Below are 17,828 nucleotides of genomic sequence, written 5' to 3' on the forward strand. Positions count from 1 at the left end.
CATAGAAGTTAGGCAAATGATGAAAGTGTCCATTCCAGCACTAATCAGGTAGAAATATCCAAATGGTTTTAATGTCTTGCTGAAAAAGTTTTAACAATCCCTATACAGAGCAGATGGCCTAAAACCTTTACCTGAAATATACTCCAGGGCAGCTTCCAGATCACTGGATCATGATAATTTGACCATGAAGGAGAAGTCCCCTGAGAAGCAATGTGAACATCAGAAATGCTTGGCAGGCCCGTCCACATAGTCTAGGTAGATAAACCAAGTTTACAGAGCCAATACTACTGAACATGAATTTATCACCAAACCAGGCTCAGAGGGTTATTTAAAAACACAATGCCAGGGCTCTCATGAGAATCTCAGACTCAGATCCAGACTTTTGTATTCTTTATTATAACTCCCCAGATGGTTCTGACATGGAGCCAGTGAAAAACAACAGTTCTAGTTTAATAAGATGCCATTCTGGCATATATATTTTAATAGCTTATGAGTTAGCTATCCGTGTTATATAATTTGTAAGTTAGCTTTCCCTATACATTAACCTGTGAATTAGCTTTCCAGATTATAACTTAGGAGTTAACTTTCTTGTGAGTTGTACCCTCTAAATCTCTAATGTGTTGCTACTATGGGAACACTGAGGATCAGACCTGCATCAAGGTGAGTTTCCCAAGGCCACTATATTCCCTGAGTCCTCTAGAGCTATACTGTCAACTACAGCATCCACGAGACTCACATGGCTACTAAGTTCTGATTTAAATTAATTAAATTTAAATAAAATTTCAAATTCAGTTTTCTGGTTACACTAGTCACATTTCAGTTGCTCAAATAGTTACAGGTAGCTAGTGACTGCCATATTAGACAGCAGAAATATGGAATTACCTCAATTACTGAAAATTCTATTGGAAACCCCTGGCTCAGATAATTCAATAGCCAAACCTCTCTTGCAGACACCTAATTCACTTTACCCTTTTATCCAAACATGTATTTTACGTGCTTTCCCTCAGTCTAATCTACTTTTATCCATTATTTGATATATTAAATTACCCTTTACTTGATATATCAATAAAGGGATAAAGGTGTTTTAGAGGCAGGGAAGCACACCACTGAGAGAGAGCAGGAGAGCAAATATTGAAATCTCAAATCCAAATTAGGTGGAGCTGGCTAAACAAGGTCATGGCTTTCCTCAGAATTGCCTATGCTTTTATTTCTCTGTGTATCTTCCCTATTAGTAAATATTTTTCTTACCTAAGGTATAAAACGCCTCGAGACAAATAAATACACCATAACAAGGCAATTCTTCACTTTTTCATTTTATTTCTATTCACCATATGCTTACAGTCTACTGACTTTTTTTTTTTTTTTTCCAGTCAGGGAAAGGAAGTAAGACACAAGCATTACTGAGTAATTAAAATGTTAGCTCTTAGAACCTGACAGCTTACTTTGTTTTTAGTGAAAATAGAAACAGAGCCAGTCACACTAAACTGATTAAGGTAAGAAGAATGCAAATTTCTTTATTAAGGTAAGAAGAATTTCTATAGAGAGCATTGCTGTAGGAGTTGGAAGGCCTTTATACATCATGGCTTTAGTATTTATGGGATGTGGGCAGAAGTCCCAATAACTTCTCTCGGACTCATTTTCCTAGTCTATCAAGCTGAAATGAGAGTCGATAAGCTCATTAAGAACCTCTATGTTAAATGCTTTTAGGAGTTGACGCCAATTTAGAACATACTTATCCAAAGTGACCTGGAGTTTTTTGAGTTAGGTACTGTCTTCTTCCAAGCCACGGATTAGCCGCTTTTCCTTTCGTACACTTCAAATACTTACTGTGAAGTTTCCTAACCTCAAGTTTTGTAGAATGTTAAAAGGAGGGAAAACACATCTTGAACGTGCAAGATTGTAAATGTTAAAATTTCATATCAAAATAAGTAGAGCTGGCTTAAATGTTCAAAATAAAGACAGATGCAAAAGTAAAAGTTAAGGATTATGAGGATATAGCAAGGGTTTTTTTTTTCCTTTTTCAATTACAGTTGACATTCAATATGATATTGGTTTTAGGTGTACATAGTGATTAGACATATGACGAAATGATACCCCTGATAAGTCCGGTACCCATCTGGCACCATATGCAGTTATTACAATATTATTGACTCTATTCCCTATGCTGAACTGTACATCCTCATAACTATTTCATAACCAATTTGCACTTCTTAACTCCTTCATCCTTTACACCCATTCCCCCAACTTTCCTCCCATCTGGCAACTATTAAACTGTTCTCTGTATCTATGAGTCTGTTTCTGTTGTTTATTCATTTAGTTTACTCTTTAGAGTGTACATATAAGTGAAATCCTATGGTATTTACTTTCTCTGACTTATTTTACTTAGCATAATACCCTCTAGTTGTTGCAAATGGTAAGATTTCATTCTTTTTTTTTATGACTGAGTAATATTCTGTTGTATATATGCAAACAATTATTTTAAAAGTTATTGAAGGAGCATTAAAGAGACCTGTGCCAGAATCAACACTTAGCAGCTCTTTGAAATAATCAGTTCACCTTTTTGAGCATTAGTGACCTTTTCAGTTAAATGATGGTAACAGTATCTAGTTCATGGGGGCTTTTATAAGGATGAAATGGTGTGTCTAAATCTCCTCATTCAATGCGTAACCCATAGTAGATATTCAATAAGTGGTAACTATCACTGTGCTGATTGCTGAACCAACCAAAGAATAGTTGCTCAGTTTTTCTTCTGCTACTCCCAGTCAACCTAAAGAGAAGTTATATACAGCATCCCACAGGAGGTACTACAAATGTCAGCCTGATTCCAGAAGGGTGCATTGTAGAGAAAATGCTGAGAAATCATGCAGGGTAGGTGACAGCCAGCCTCTAGAGGCACTTCAGAACCCACACAGAGGAGTTTTGGCTCTGTCGGTAAGCATCCAATTCAGAATCATCTGGAATGCAGATTCCTGGGCCTGCGTTAAATTTATTGACAATACAGATTCCATCTGTATTGTATCAGGTCACCCAGGTGTTGCTTGAACACATTGAATTTTAAGAACAATTGCTACAGATATAAGATATAAATCTTTATCTAGAATCATTTTCTTAGAATATAGGAGTAAAGCAAAATAAGAGGCTTTCTAGCCAGTGTACAGAATCACTTTCTGGATGAAAAGATGAGGTGAGGTGAGACTGAAGGCAGGAGGGAGCTGACTAGAGCAGGTATAACCTGTGGGTGATGAGGGAGCTCACTGGCGTTGAGCATAAAGAACAGACAGGAATCGGCGACTCTAAACATTATCATAAAGAAGTAGAATTTAATGACCAAGTGGGTAGGAGATTCAAAATGAAGAACAAGAAGTATTCAAAACTGACCGCATGATTTTAAGGTCAGGTGAACTTAAGGTCAGGAAACTGTTGATTCACTGACACAAATGGTGAATTGAGAATGGTCAGTTTTGTGGAGAGATAAGTTCAGTTTGGAGTACGTTAGAGGATGGTGATACTTTTAAGTGGAAACTTGCAGAAAATCATTAACTGAAAGGGAGGCCCCAAACTTGAATGACAGGTCTTGGCTAGAACTACAGATGGAATTTTTTATGGAACATCCTTAGATCAGGCTTTTTTATTTCCCTTCCTCTATAAATTAACTGTATATATATATATATATATATATATATATATATATATATATATATATATATATGTGTGTGTGTGTGTGTGTGTGTATTATCTATTTGAAATATATATATATATATATGTATATATATTTCACACACAGGGGAGTACATGACCTAAATTCTACTTGAGAAACCTAAAATGAATGTTTTAAATTTAGGTGTTATCCCACCCATAGAGATAAAAGAGAAGCTGTAATTACAGTTTATTTCAAAGATCAAAATGTATGTTGTAGTTGAGCACGTTTTGCAATTGAAGTGGTTGAAAACTCATTTGTATACCTCAGTGAGGTATTTGGTAAATGCTTAGTTGCTGAACTGGATCCTTAGGCATACCTGACAATATACAGCAATATACAGCACCCCCTTAGCTCTACTTCTAGCAAATCCCCTGAGTGCAATTTCCAACTATGCTACAGTCCTTTGAGAGGCTAATTAAGATCCTTGGCTAATATGGGGAATTGTTGCTTGAAAATTAAAAGTTAGAGTGTGCCCCAAACTTCAGACCCACTTAGACCTCTGGGACACTTCCTAGTAGTATTAGATATGTCCGTAGCACAAACTGAGTCAAAACTCTTCTGTCTTGGTTGGAGTAGAATTACAAAAGGGTATATGAGGAGCCCTTTCACTGTTCTTGCAAGATATACATATTTCAACCAAAATAAAACTGTTAAGAAAGAAAGAGAAAGAAAAGGAAGGAAGGAAGGAAGGAAGGAAGGAAGGAAGGAGGGAAGGAGGGAAGGAAGAAAAAGAAAGAAAGAGCGAGCAAGCTTTTGGTTGCAAGTGTTTTCATTTTTGTCTTGGTCCTACATTTAGCAAAAAAGAAAGCTAAATTATAATCATTTAGCATGTATAATAATGAAAGCATTTTGTTGATCATCGTAAAAACAAAATGATAGCCATGGTCCTAGGGGAAATAAATTTTTAAATGTATTTCTAAACTGGAGGCTGTGCCTACAGTCATGCGAGGATTAGAATTTATATACATTTTATTATTGTCTGATATTCATATGACATATTGTGAGAAATATTGAGTATAAAACACATTATGCAAGGAATTTTATTGTATATTGAACATTTGTTGAATCTAAACACTTTTTCATGTTTTAAACTTGAATTTATATCTATGTTATAAAAATCACAATGTTTGGAATAAATTTATATTTTGTTCCTGTTCTTAACAAATTCTATGATATTTATGTCAATTAATTTAATTAAGCTACTTCATAGACATATTTTTATGATTTCAGTGTACAGAAATTCAAAGCAGATTCTAGTTCAGTTTTTACTCAATGATTAACTTGAACTTTTGGATTGCGTCATATATGCAAGAATAAATACATTTATTTGTTCATTAACAACTATTTTGAGCATCTACTACATCCCAGATACTGTTCTATGTACTGAGAATGCAGTAGGAAACAGAACATGGTATGGTCATCAAGAAATTGCACTTTATCTATCCTATGTCAATAATGATAATAGTACCTTACCCCTCAAATAGTAATTTTCATCCAAATGTTTGTAATAATAAATCATTTAAACCTATAGATTGTTTCTTCTAGAAGCAGAGGTCACAGAAGAAATTCTGTTGCAAAACCAAACTTATAAATCGTATTAATTCCTGCTAGTTTTCAATAATATGGACACCTAAGTTTTCAAGTTTGGGATTTTACTTTCTTGGAAGTTCCTATCACCAGCAAACTCATGTTTTTATACTTAATGCCATGGATTGATTTGACCCTTGGGAAAAGACTATGTAGTTTGTATGATTGCTGAGAAATGTTAGAGACTGTTCATTTTAATTGTAAATATTTTGTAATCTATGTCCTTAGAAATGTAAGATGTTTTTCTTTTTGCAATTCTGCATTCTTTAACAAGAGGTCTTTATCTTTTATCTGTTCACTTTTTTTTCAGATTTTAGGGAAAAAGCCAGAGCTTAGGGATGGAGATGATGATGAGGACACTACAGCAGACATAACTAACAGGAAAATGGCCAAACTCTACATGGTGAGTTTGCATGTTAGAGAGTTGCGTTGTTTTTACTGGACTGGATGCAGCCCAGGGAGGCCTGTACTGGTGAGGGGCGAGGGGCGGAATTCTCAGTTAATGATGTTTTCTTCGTTGCCCTCTAAGAGTAATTTGTAGGTAGAATCCATCCTTTGCTCTGGTATATTTATTAAAATTCCTCTTTTTATTATTTTTTGTTATTTTTATTAAAAATAAGCGAATTTATTGTTGTGAAAAATAAAATTATATATTGTTGCCATACTAGTTTGCAACAATATGTTTTGATATATTACATTCAATAAAAGGTTTCCTTCATGGATTAAAAAATATCTTGTATATTTTTTCTTATAAAATTTTGATAAGGTATAAAATCTTCACCTCATTTTATTATTATTTTATTAAAATTATTAAGGTGACCTTGATTAATAAAATCAAATCAGTTTCATGTGTACAGTTCAATAATACAACATATGTATATTGCATTGTGTGTTTCCCACCCATAGTTAAATCTTCCATCACTAAATATTAGACCCCCTTTACCCCTACTTACCTTTTCCTCCCCCCGCCCCCTTATTTTAAATATCCTGTTTAGCCATAATGAAGGCTTTCTTTGTTAAGGGGGGCAAAGCTATCAAATCAAACAGCTGGAAGGAAACAGGGTAAAAACAGCCCCATCCTGGGCATTGGCGGACCTGCGTCCATCCGTGACAGCTTTATGGTGGATGACTGGCTGAGTGATCTTGGGAAAGACATGCTCATTTTGGGTGTGCGTGTTTTTTTATCTGGAGGGGGCAGTAGGAAAAAAAGAGGGAAAGAAAGAAAGAGAGGGAGAGGGAGAGAGAAGTAGGTAGGTCACATTAAAAGATTACTCGGGTTCTTTCCAACTTTATAATTTTATGATTTTATTGCTGGTGAGAATAGCAAAAGTCACAGCATAGACCAGTTGAGAACACTGTTCAGATGAGATTCTTCAAGTGTTCCCTCCCTTGTAAGTCTCTAAGCATGCAATTTGGAGCAGACTGTAATCTCCCTACAGAATTGAGTACTTTTCTCATGTGTTACAGGAAGGACTTTTATTTGCTGTTATTTAAGTGGCCTTCTAGCTCAGAACCTCTGGTATTAAATGGAGATCCAGTTGCTAATTTGTGTAGCATAACTTCCTTTTTGTAAAGGAGAAGTAGATTCTTTCTTAGATGGCATAAGACAATGTAGTTACCTCTCCCACTAAATACACCGATCATTTTAATATAAGCCATACAGAAATTGTTATCTAAAGACTTGGTAGCTGCTTACTTTTTTCATTACTGTTTCTAAAACTCATTTCAAACAGCTTGTAAACATCTTTTATGTCATATCATCAAATAAAGCTATTCTCTCTCTTGGACAGCTTGATGGACTACAGAAATATTTTACAATGTGAACATGTTATTCCTGAAACATCAATCCCTCTAGTGGATCTATCATGTATTACTTACATCTGAAGTATAAAGTGTTTGGAAATACTTTAATTTGGGATTGCTGAACAAAGCTGGGAAGCCAAGTCACCAAAGGGCAATTTCTAAAAATACAGAATTTAAGCCCTGCCGTGGTGCTGCAAAACTCCACCACTCATCTAGGGAGGGCCCTGGGACCTGCGCATTTAACAAGTGCCCATGTTGTGGCTGTAAACTAGCCTTTGAAAACCAGTCGATTCTAATCTGGGCATTAATATCTCTTTCAATTTTGTAAGTCTGCCTCCAAACATTTTAAGAAAATGTTTTATAGTGATTTCCAAAGTTCAGGAGTCTATGTAAATAACAATTCATTTGTGACACAGGAAATTTACTTCAATAATTTACACAAATTATACTTAAATTATAAAACCTGTATTGAAAAAAAATCTATAATCATGAACTATAATGTAGTAATGGCTTCCTCAGCACAGTGCTTGGCATATGACCAGCACTCAGTAAATGTTGATTGAATGAATGTTTTAGCTTCAGCTTTTTGTGTGTGTACAGTGACTGTAAGGTTATTATCTATTTGAAAACATTGCTGTAAAAATTAAGAAATAACATGTAAAATTCATAACATGATATCTATTATATACATGAATCACAACAAACCTTAGCCATTATCATCACTATTATTTTCTGATGTTTAAGCACAGCATCAAAACTTAACTTTTTATTAGTGGTTATTTTATCCCCAAAAAAAGCCTTTAAAAAAGCCTTTTAGGGATAATTAGGCTCATGGATTTTGCTTGTTTACTTTGAAACAGTGTTGTTGGGATATAATTTACATAGCACAAAGTTCACCATTTAAAATGTACAATTATGTGATTTTTTGTTATATTTACAGAGTTCGTAACCATCACCATAATCTAATTTTAGAACATTTTTATCATCTCCAAAGAAGTTTATATTTTTTTATTAGGTTTCAGATGCCAGCGGATCCATGAGAGTGACCGTGGTGGCAGAGGAAAACCCCTTCTCCATGGCAATGCTGCTTTCTGATGAATGCTTTATTTTGGACCACGGTGCTGCAAAACAAATTTTTGTATGGAAAGGTAAAAGATGCCATTGACAGTGTTGCTGTATTTCAGATTTATAGATATTTCTTCACAGAGTAAAGAAAACATCTTTTCTGATTTTTTTTAAAAAGCCTAACTTTTTTGAGACTTGATCTATAAATATAAAAACATGCAGACATCAGAACTACTTTTTCCTACTAGCATCATCTGTTAGGAATGATGAGATAAGAAAGCATTTGGACAGTATAAAAGGAATATTTTTTATATGTAGTGTTCATTACTATATTATTAAATATATTTAATATACTAAGAAACGTTTGCCATTTTCTCAGTTATATTTAAATTATAATTATATTTACTTTTGTAAACAAACATTTCTTAATCATATCTTCCCTCACTAAAATTTTATCTTTCTTTAATTTATTTTGGATTTTAGGTAAAGATGCTAATCCCCAGGAGAGAAAGGCTGCAATGAAGACAGCTGAACAATTCCTAGAGCAAATGAATTATTCTACCAATACCCAAGTATGTGTGGAAATGAACTGGCTATAAAAAAATAATAATTAAAACTGTGGGAGTTTATGACATCTCCACAAAACTCATGAAAATTTGGTTCAAAGTAATGTATGCATGTGAAGTCACTCTTTACTTGAGTGTGTGTATTGTGTAACATGTCCCTAGAGGATGGCATTTTGCAGAAACTGGAGGAAAGACCTTTTGTGGGGCTGTATGATGAGGATAAGAGTCTGTCCACTTCCTCCACAACTTTCAAGTCAAGAAAATCAACCACAGTTGGATTACTGAGAGCACTTATCATTTATTCCCTAGAGCAAGTTGTGCAGATGTGGACTAATACCCAGATAATATTTGGCTTCATGGAGATCAGTGTAGACCCTGGCTGGTTACTCATCCTTTCTGAATCTCTCAGCCTCATCTTTTGTTTTCATTTTTATGTTTTAGCACAAGTAACCCCATGAGATCATTTCTTCTGGGTCACAGTCCTCTTGTGAACCTAACGTAGAAAAACAGTCAAACTTATTTAACTACAATCGTAACATATAACAGAACTCCATTCTTACGTCAAACATCCAAATTCAGTGGCACTTACTTTAGTTGTGAAAAAGAGTAGAGTTGGATTATTTTAGCTTTATATTTGATAACCTTTACTTTTGCAGTCACTTAAGGATCTCAACTTCTAAGTTTATATCTGTCATCACAGAAACCAGGACAGTCTTTTTATTATTTCAGTTTTTTTCTTCACTACTAGATTAATCTTTTTCCTCAGTCTCTTATTTTCCTGTTTATTATTATTGTTTTTTTAAAATTTTAGATTCAAGTTCTTCCAGAAGGAGGCGAAACACCAATCTTTAAACAGTTCTTTAAGGACTGGAGAGATAAAGATCAGAGCGATGGCTTCGGGAAAGTATATGTCACAGAGAAAGTGGCTCGAATAAAACAAATTCCATTCGATGCCTCAAAATTACATAGTTCTCCGCAAATGGCAGCCCAGCACAATATGGTAGATGATAGTTCTGGCAAAATGGAGGTATTTCTCTTTTTTCTTTGTTTGTCTTTATTAAGGCCATTTATGCCAGTATATGTAGAAATATAACTTCAGGAAACTACAAATGTTGTAAAATGTGGTATTTACTTATTAATAAAGATGTCTGAGAATTGTATGTTAAATCAGGTAACTTAAAACGGGACGAGATGTCTGACATTCAGTTCTATTTTACAAACGTATGTTGAGATTCCAAGAAGTTAGGTGTTTGCGCAAGATCTAAGATTACCATCTTAGAGACATGAACCGGAACCCATCATCATGTTTCCTGGTCCAGAACTGCTCCTGCTTTCAGAACTGGAATTGTCCAGTGAGGGTGCATTGCTCTGAATGTACCAATGACCATCAGTTTGTCCTTCCCTTTTACCTTAAGGGCATTCACAAAAGCATATTGTGCATGTGTTCTATGCTTAAATCACAGATAATTTTAGAGCATTCAAATTGAGTTTATTGATTATTCCTTTTTTTTTTGACAAAAATTGCTTAAAACCCCCTAGTTATTCTCCCTAACTCAAATCTCTTCCCCTTAATCCACTCAAGTCATTTTACTTCATGAGAATTGGGTGATGTCACTTCCCATTTTAAATATTTTAATGGCTCTCCACAATCTTCTCAAGAAAATCCATCATCCACAGGGCCTGCAAGGCCTCCCATGATTTAATCCTTGCTATCTTCTCCACCTGTCCCTTCCACTGCCCGGAAGGCTCTTCTCCTCTGCCATCTGGCTAAGCTTCCCGCTCCTTAAGTCACAGGTTGCATCTCTTCTGAGAAGCCTTCCTCCCACATTGAAAAGGACTGCCTTCGTGCTCAAACCATAGTAATATTTTTCATACAACTTATATCAAGAACCACAGAATTGTTCATTTACTTAAAATTTCCCCTCTTAGACCTCTTGTCTATTCCTTGAGGGCACAAATTGAATATTTTATCTCTATATTCCCAGATCTTACCACAAGTATATAGTAAAGAAATTTAGGAAGTAGTTTTTCCTCTTTGCAAAGACATGAAGTGTGAATCTAAACTGTACAGGGGTTGTGGGAAATGCAAAGGGAGAAATGCTCCTCATGGCTGTTGTCAGAGAGGTGTCAGCTTCCAGATCAGGGTCATTTCCTAGAGCTCAGCACAGCTAGGGCGCCCTATGGAAGACTTGGCTCCTCAGCACCAGCTATGTCCCAGCTGTAATCTCCACGTCAGGCCACAGCATCTCTGAGATGTTCTCTGGTGCCACCCCAGCGACGTTGACATCCAGGGGCTCTCTCGAGGCTCTTGGATTTAGCCAGGCCTTGCTGCCATCTCTCCTCTGCTCACCAGGATGGTGTGGGAAGGCTTCTCTCTGAAAGCACTACACCTCTCTACTCCACTTGCTCATCTCCAAATTTCAAAGCAAAGGCTCTATCCTGCCCCTCTCCAGGACGCAGGCCGGGGGTGCCTGTGTGTGCACACACACTGCCTGGCAGTCTTTCACTCATATGTTACTTTCCTGTTTCATCTACAACTCGTGTCATCTCTCCAACTTGGAAGTATCTTTAATCTACGATAAGGAAGAGGAAATAAGAAAAAAATGGTTCTGCCTGCTTTTATCTTTTCAATCTTATGCCTACATGGCGCTTTTTAAAAATAGAAGTTATACAGTTGGCATCTTTACTTTTTGGTCACAATCTGCCACTCTTGCCTGGGAAAACAATAGTCTCATATCTGAAAGCACAGGAGAAAAGAAATTTAAAAAAATTATCTCCCAACTAATAAAAAATTTTATAAAAGTTAAAAGATCTATTTCTAAGCTAAATGTTTTAGTTTGTTATACCACTAAAGTGTCATGTTATTTTCACTAATCAATCAAACATTACATATTTCCTAATCAACAAGCTCAAAACTGAGCTGTGCTATGGAAGATACAAAAGAAATGTAGGCACTTAAAAAGTAAACAAATTGCCAAGCGGATCAAATTTCTTCCCATTGCTTGATTTGTAAACTAGTTAGAAAAATAATTCAAAAGTTAATGATAGATCTAAACCAATATGTTTAAACTTCTGAGAATTATTATTAGATCAAGAAAATTTTAATTTTGGTACACTTATTCCATTCCTTTCAGATTTGGCGTGTAGAAAATAATGGTAGGGTTGAAATCAACCAAAACTCCTATGGTGAATTCTATGGTGGCGACTGCTACATTATACTCTACACTTATCCCAAAGGACAAATTATCTATACATGGTAAGTTTCCTCTTTCATAAGATTTCAAGTTCCATAGGAGCCAGATTTTGCTCCAAAGTTAAATTCCATTAAAATTCCGTGCAATATGGGATAGAATTTTCCTGCAGTTGCCCTAGTGAGATTTGTGCAGCATGAATGTAATATTTTCTTTCTATATAATTTTGACTATATTTTATAGCTACTGTCCATAAGCAGGAGAGGTTAGATAAAAATTATCTGGCTCCCCAGCATCAGCTTCCTAAACTTTCTACTTTAGGAAGAAGGTTTTGATTTAAAAGGGTAAGGTTCTCCTAATGGATATGTGGTTGAATGTCTATCCCATCACCTATATAAGCTTCACTCCACTGGCTAGCATTAGGTATCATGTCTTATTATTGTGAAAATTAAGATGGCCATCCTGATTAGAGCTGCAAAGCTGCAATGAGGCAAACCCTCTTAGAGCACACTTCCCAGCATTGCTTAGAACAATATCCTTATTTGCTTGCCTGCCTAGCTCCCACCTCTGTTCCCACACAGATGTCCCTTCTTCTAGGCACCCTTCACTATTAGCCTTGGGAGTGAGCTTGGGCATCCATCTATAATTCTCCAAAGATCACTCAGCTTTGTCTTATCTTAAGATTACCTGTACTTCATCGAAATGCCTGTTAATCATCTGCCCCTCTTTAAAGTGTAAGGTTTTAAGATCACAAGTGTTTTTTGTTTTTTGTTTGTTCTTCATATAGTAATGAAGAACAAACTATATTAGTATCTAGTATAGTGCTTGGCACATAGAAAGTGCTCAATAAATACTTTCAAATGATTTAAGAAATGCCTTCTACATTTAAAATTTATAACCTGATTTAGTCTGTTTTAGTTATATCCACATAATTATTTATGTGAGTGTCAATTGCTAATTCCTTAAAACATTCTCTTCAATTGCTTGTTTAATCTTTCTCATTATATGTAAATGCCACAATCAGTTATATTTTTTATACACAAAAAAGAATTAAGAGGAAGATTAAGACACAGAAGGCGAAGGAAAAGCTGACTAGGAACGACTAATTTGTCCCTATAAATGCCATACTTTGTACATACACTTTTCTGAATTAAAATTTTAGAAAAGGAAATTGCAAAATAAGGACATACTTGTAGGGTAAAGCCGTACTGGGGCCTCAGAGTTAGAGACCTGCAGATCAGGGAGTGAAACATTGCTTCACCAGTTATAACAGTTATGCCTTTGGATTCAGTTCCTTAATCTGTATGATTCCTCCCATCTCTCTCTCTCTCTCTCTCTCTCTCTCTCTCTCTCTCTCTCTCTCTCTCTCCTCCTCCCTCTCCCCCCCCCGCTCCTCTCCCTCTCCTCCCCCACTTTTGGAAGAACCTGATAGTGAGCAAGAGAGATAATATGAAAACCCAGCACTTTGTTGGCACAAATATACTGCTCAAAAAAAAAAAAAAAGGTTCCTATGGAGGTGGCATCTTAAACACAGAGCTAAATAACTAAATACATTCATCTTTGACAGGAGATAATATGGCTGTGGGGCAGAAATGTCCCTGGGTATGGTGATTCTCATTAATGCCGTGGTGTACATTAGAATCTCAGCAGTCCCACCACGCTGAGTCAGATCTCTTTGGTACAGGGACCAGGCGTTTGGATTAGTGAAAATTGCCCAGGTTGTTACGTGCAGCTAGTGTTTAGAAACATTGCCTAAGGCAGTACCTGTCAATCATTAAAGTGCATATGAAACAGCTGGGGATCTTGTTAAAATGCAGGTTCTGCTTTAGTGCGTCAGAGGTGGGGACTGAGATTCTACATTTCTAACTAGTTCCTAGATCACGCTGATGTCTCTGGTTACCAGACCACACTTTGGGTAGCAAGAGACTAAGGGATAGAGATAATCATCCCATCTTCTGAACATGGTTGGGCTCAAGGCACTGATCAGTGTAAGTAATAAATAGTAAGGTCACACTGTGGGGACAGATATGACTCTGTCATCTGTTGGGACACTCACCAAAGACAAATGTCACCGTATAAGCAGAGATCTGACCCCATTCCCACTGAAGGCTGCAACATCACATAGGCAAAGGTAGATTTTACTTTGCCTTTATACCTTCCGCCTGCACCTCTCAGTTTTAAGATCTTTTTTGAGAAGTCTTCTTTTCCCCAGTCTTCTCAGCAATATTCTGTTTTACCTGATTTCACTTAATAAAAAGTTAGAGAATCCCCTATTACATGATATGTTATAGAACCCCCATTCCTTTGGAATAGTCCAGCATGGTATGTGGACTTAAGGCACCTGGTTGGACAGTCCCCATGGAACAGTGAGTGCCTTGATACTGACTCTAAGTAATCTTAACCTTTAATTCAAATTCATTATGTAAAACCACATAAGATGTGGATACACTGGCATTTTTTTTGCATTTTTGCAATGAATTTCATGGGAACAGAGAATTAGAATGCATCAATTTAAAGTCTCTGTTGTATGAAATAAAATATTTAATTATATATGTCTCTTAGAGTAGTGATTCCCAACCTTTTTGGCACCAGGGACCGGTGCTCCTATGGGAATATAATGCCTGATGATCTCAGGTGGAGCTGAGGTGGTGATGCTAGCACTGGAGAGCGGTTGCAAATACAGATAAAGCTTTGCTTACTTGCCTGCCACTTACCTCCGGCTGTACATCCCATTTCCTAACAGGCCATGGACTGGTACTGGTCCGCAGCCTGGAGGGGACCCCGGCGCTAATCTACTAGTAATGATGTGTGGCTGAAACAAAGTTAGGGAGCAAAAGATTAGACCAGAGAAATTGGAAAGAGCCAAATTGTGAATGGCCTTGTAATCATGCTGCGAGGATGAACTTTATTTTCAGGACACTGGGAGCCAAAGAATTTGCACATGATCATGATCGTTTTTTATCTTAGCATAATTATTCTGATTGACATCTAAAGAACAGACTGGTGGGAGAAGATTGGTGGCAGGAAGGTCACTAGAAATTTGTTGTAATATCAGGCTAGAATTCAGTGTAACAGTGATAAGGAGAGAAAGGACGAGGCAAGTTTGCAAGGTATTATGGAGTTGGCATCTGAAAGACTGGTTACAGGGAAGAGAAAAAAATGACCAAGCAAAGAATGATTTCCCAGATTTCTAGTCAGTGCACAAGTGGACAGTGTTTCATTCACTGAAATAAGGAACTTGGGAGGAGGATAAGTTTGCCCCCCACTCATTCCCCAACTCTCAGAAAAATTAAAAAAGAAGATAATAAGATTATACTGCATTTGTTAATAGTTACTATTTTGAGGATAAGACTGAGGATGGGGGAGGAGGTCATTTAGTTTTTCTTTTTTTTTTTTTTCAATTTGGTGTGTTCAATGTTTCTATGATGAGAATTATGAATTTTTGTGATGTCAAGAATATAGTTTAGATACCAAGAGTCCTTTTATGAGCCTTTGCCACTTAATATTGTTACCGGAGTAAAGAGTTCCATTTGCCTGCACGCATCTAATTTATCCAAAGAGACATGTACAGATTTTACAGCAAAAACAAACAAACAAACAAAAACGAAAGGTTTACTTCAGAGAGTTGCAAGTCCTGGAGATACAGGTGAGCTACTGCTCAAAGACCTGCCCCAGGTGTCTCAAGAGGATATATTATATAGGGCAAAATCATTAGTCATGGAAACAAAGGGAGTGTGTTTGTGGGCAGTACTGATTGGATGGTACTGGAGTAATTCATCATCATGTCTAGTTCTGGATCAGCCATGGTGTCATCTCATCTGGTCCGGTGGGAAAGTGGTCAGTGGGGCTGTTTTGCTGCAATGGGTCTGGGGCCGAAACATATCTGAAGCCAAGATGTTATCCTTAGTTTATCCTTGTTGTCATAATCGATAGACCCGAGGCTTTATTCTTAAAAGGTTTGTCACTGGCTGGAACCTCTGTCCTAAGGTTTAATAATTAAGAGAATAGACATACAAAGGCGGAAGAATAAGAGTGGAAAAAAGCAAGTGAGTCACAGTGCCACAGAGCCTGCTTGAATCAGAGAAAAAGCTATCTTAAAGAAGTGAAATCTGTGTGTGGTTACAATATCACAAATATTGAATACTTGCCTTTGTTAATGTATGGTTTGTGGACCTTCCAAAGCTTCCATAAAGGTAGCGAAGACGCATTTAGAAAATAAGCAGATCTCTTAAAAAATGGCTTTCAAATTAAACAAGTTTCTGGTTTTTGTGATAGTTTCGATGCAAGGATATAAATGAGTTAAGTCCAGGAGGCAGAGTTAAAGGTGAAAGATTAGAATTAAATCAGCTTCTGAATACCCAAACTTGTCTTCTTATTCCTAAAACTACTTGTATTCTAGAATGATAGGAGGGAAATAATTTCAGTAGTGATCCTTTTTCCCCGAAATGTCAGGTAATGGAAATTGAACAATAGAAATGAAGAATCTCTTGAAGCAGTAAATTCATTTTCATGTAGTATTTATGTTTAATGAGCAATGAGTACTACAGGTTTGTAAAGAAATCATGTCGAAGATTGCTTTTTATACCCCCTAAGCATACGATTTCAAAATTAGAGGCAAAGAGCAGCTTTATTATGTCTTGATTGTAGTGGAGTACTTGACCCCCTGGGTCATACATCCATAAATCAAATTGGTTTGAATCTGTCTGGATGGAGCATGGTCATGTTGACAGGAAGAAGATGGGCTCGAGATAAGTAGTGAAGTATTTCTTAAGAGTGTCAGAAGGCAAAAGTTTGGTCAAGTTTTTCACATTTGCTGGTTGAAATATTTGGGGGAGGAATAAAATGGAGACAAAAATTTGGTGATATTGTCTATTGGTTGATTTTACTTCCTGTACAAAATAAAGCAAAATGGAGAAATAGCCAAGAAGCTGCAGATACGATGAAGGAATGACAAGTGGTAACAGGTCCTGTTGTTATCCTGTTACTTCCCATCCTGTGCTCCTATGGGTTCACAGAAGTGTGTGTTAACATTATAGGCTCATGAAAAATTTTGATTATTAGTATTCATGGGTGTCTTTATTAGGGAAAGCATTTTTTATTTTATTTTAATGTGACTGACATGAGCATGAGCTTTTTTTTTTTTTCTTTTTTCACTCCTCTGCGGAACATTTTTATATCAATCATTTGACCATTGGTACAATGAAATATTCTGAGATAATAAGACATGTTCCCAGTACTCAATGTTTTGATGTGTGTGTAGTGCCCAGGGTAAGAGATTATCATTCATTTGTTCTGGGTATGGAACAGGTCACTTCCAAGGTTTCACAAGAAAATATATGGTCAACTTTCACAATCCATTTCTGGGATTAGTATTTCTCTTGCTAACTGCTTGTCAGAGGTGGGAGAGGAGAGTTGGCTGGAGACAAACAATTCTTAATGCTTTGCTGGTTACCCCAACCATCACCTCTCTATTCTACCCCCACACACAAATTCATCAAACAGGCAGATCTCCCAAAAATTGCTTTACAGGTTAAGCTAATGATTGGAGTTATAGCTACATGCTACCCTAGAAGGAGAAGTTGCAAATGAACCGGACAAATTGATTGATTGACCCTTGTCTGGGTCGCTGGTAGTTTAGCCACTCTTATAGTTTTATTAATAATTCCTTTCAAGAAATGCTAGAATGACAAAATGGGGCCTCTCCATTGCCTACTTCTGATGATTATTTTGTTGATTTTTCTGGGCTCAGGCATTTGGTAGTATGCTCACCAAATATTCATTGAACAATCAAGTGCCTCTGATATCCAGCCTAGAAGATTTGGCTCAGATTCTCCTAATCAAATGGATTATTTTCATTATGGGTATGGTTTCCCAAAATTGGCAGCTCCAACCTGAAGTCAGATAGAACTGATTCCT

The 17,828-nt window shown here is 36.5% G+C and overlaps 1 protein-coding gene across 1 annotated transcript in view; it reads left to right on the forward strand.

Moving 5' to 3' along the window:
• Positions 1-17,828, forward strand: part of SCIN (scinderin) — a 65,666-nt gene that overhangs the window by 33,669 nt on the left and 14,169 nt on the right. Inside the window, exons 5-9 of the mRNA XM_039862403.1 lie at positions 5,598-5,690; positions 8,106-8,238; positions 8,639-8,727; positions 9,533-9,748; positions 11,856-11,977. Of these exons, the coding sequence (XP_039718337.1) occupies positions 5,598-5,690; positions 8,106-8,238; positions 8,639-8,727; positions 9,533-9,748; positions 11,856-11,977 (653 nt within the window). The remainder of the gene's footprint in view (positions 1-5,597; positions 5,691-8,105; positions 8,239-8,638; positions 8,728-9,532; positions 9,749-11,855; positions 11,978-17,828) is intronic.

Source organism: Pteropus medius, unplaced genomic scaffold, assembly GCF_902729225.1.
Source record: "Pteropus medius unplaced genomic scaffold, Ma_sr-lr_union100, whole genome shotgun sequence".
Lineage (NCBI taxonomy): Eukaryota > Metazoa > Chordata > Mammalia > Chiroptera > Pteropodidae > Pteropus > Pteropus medius.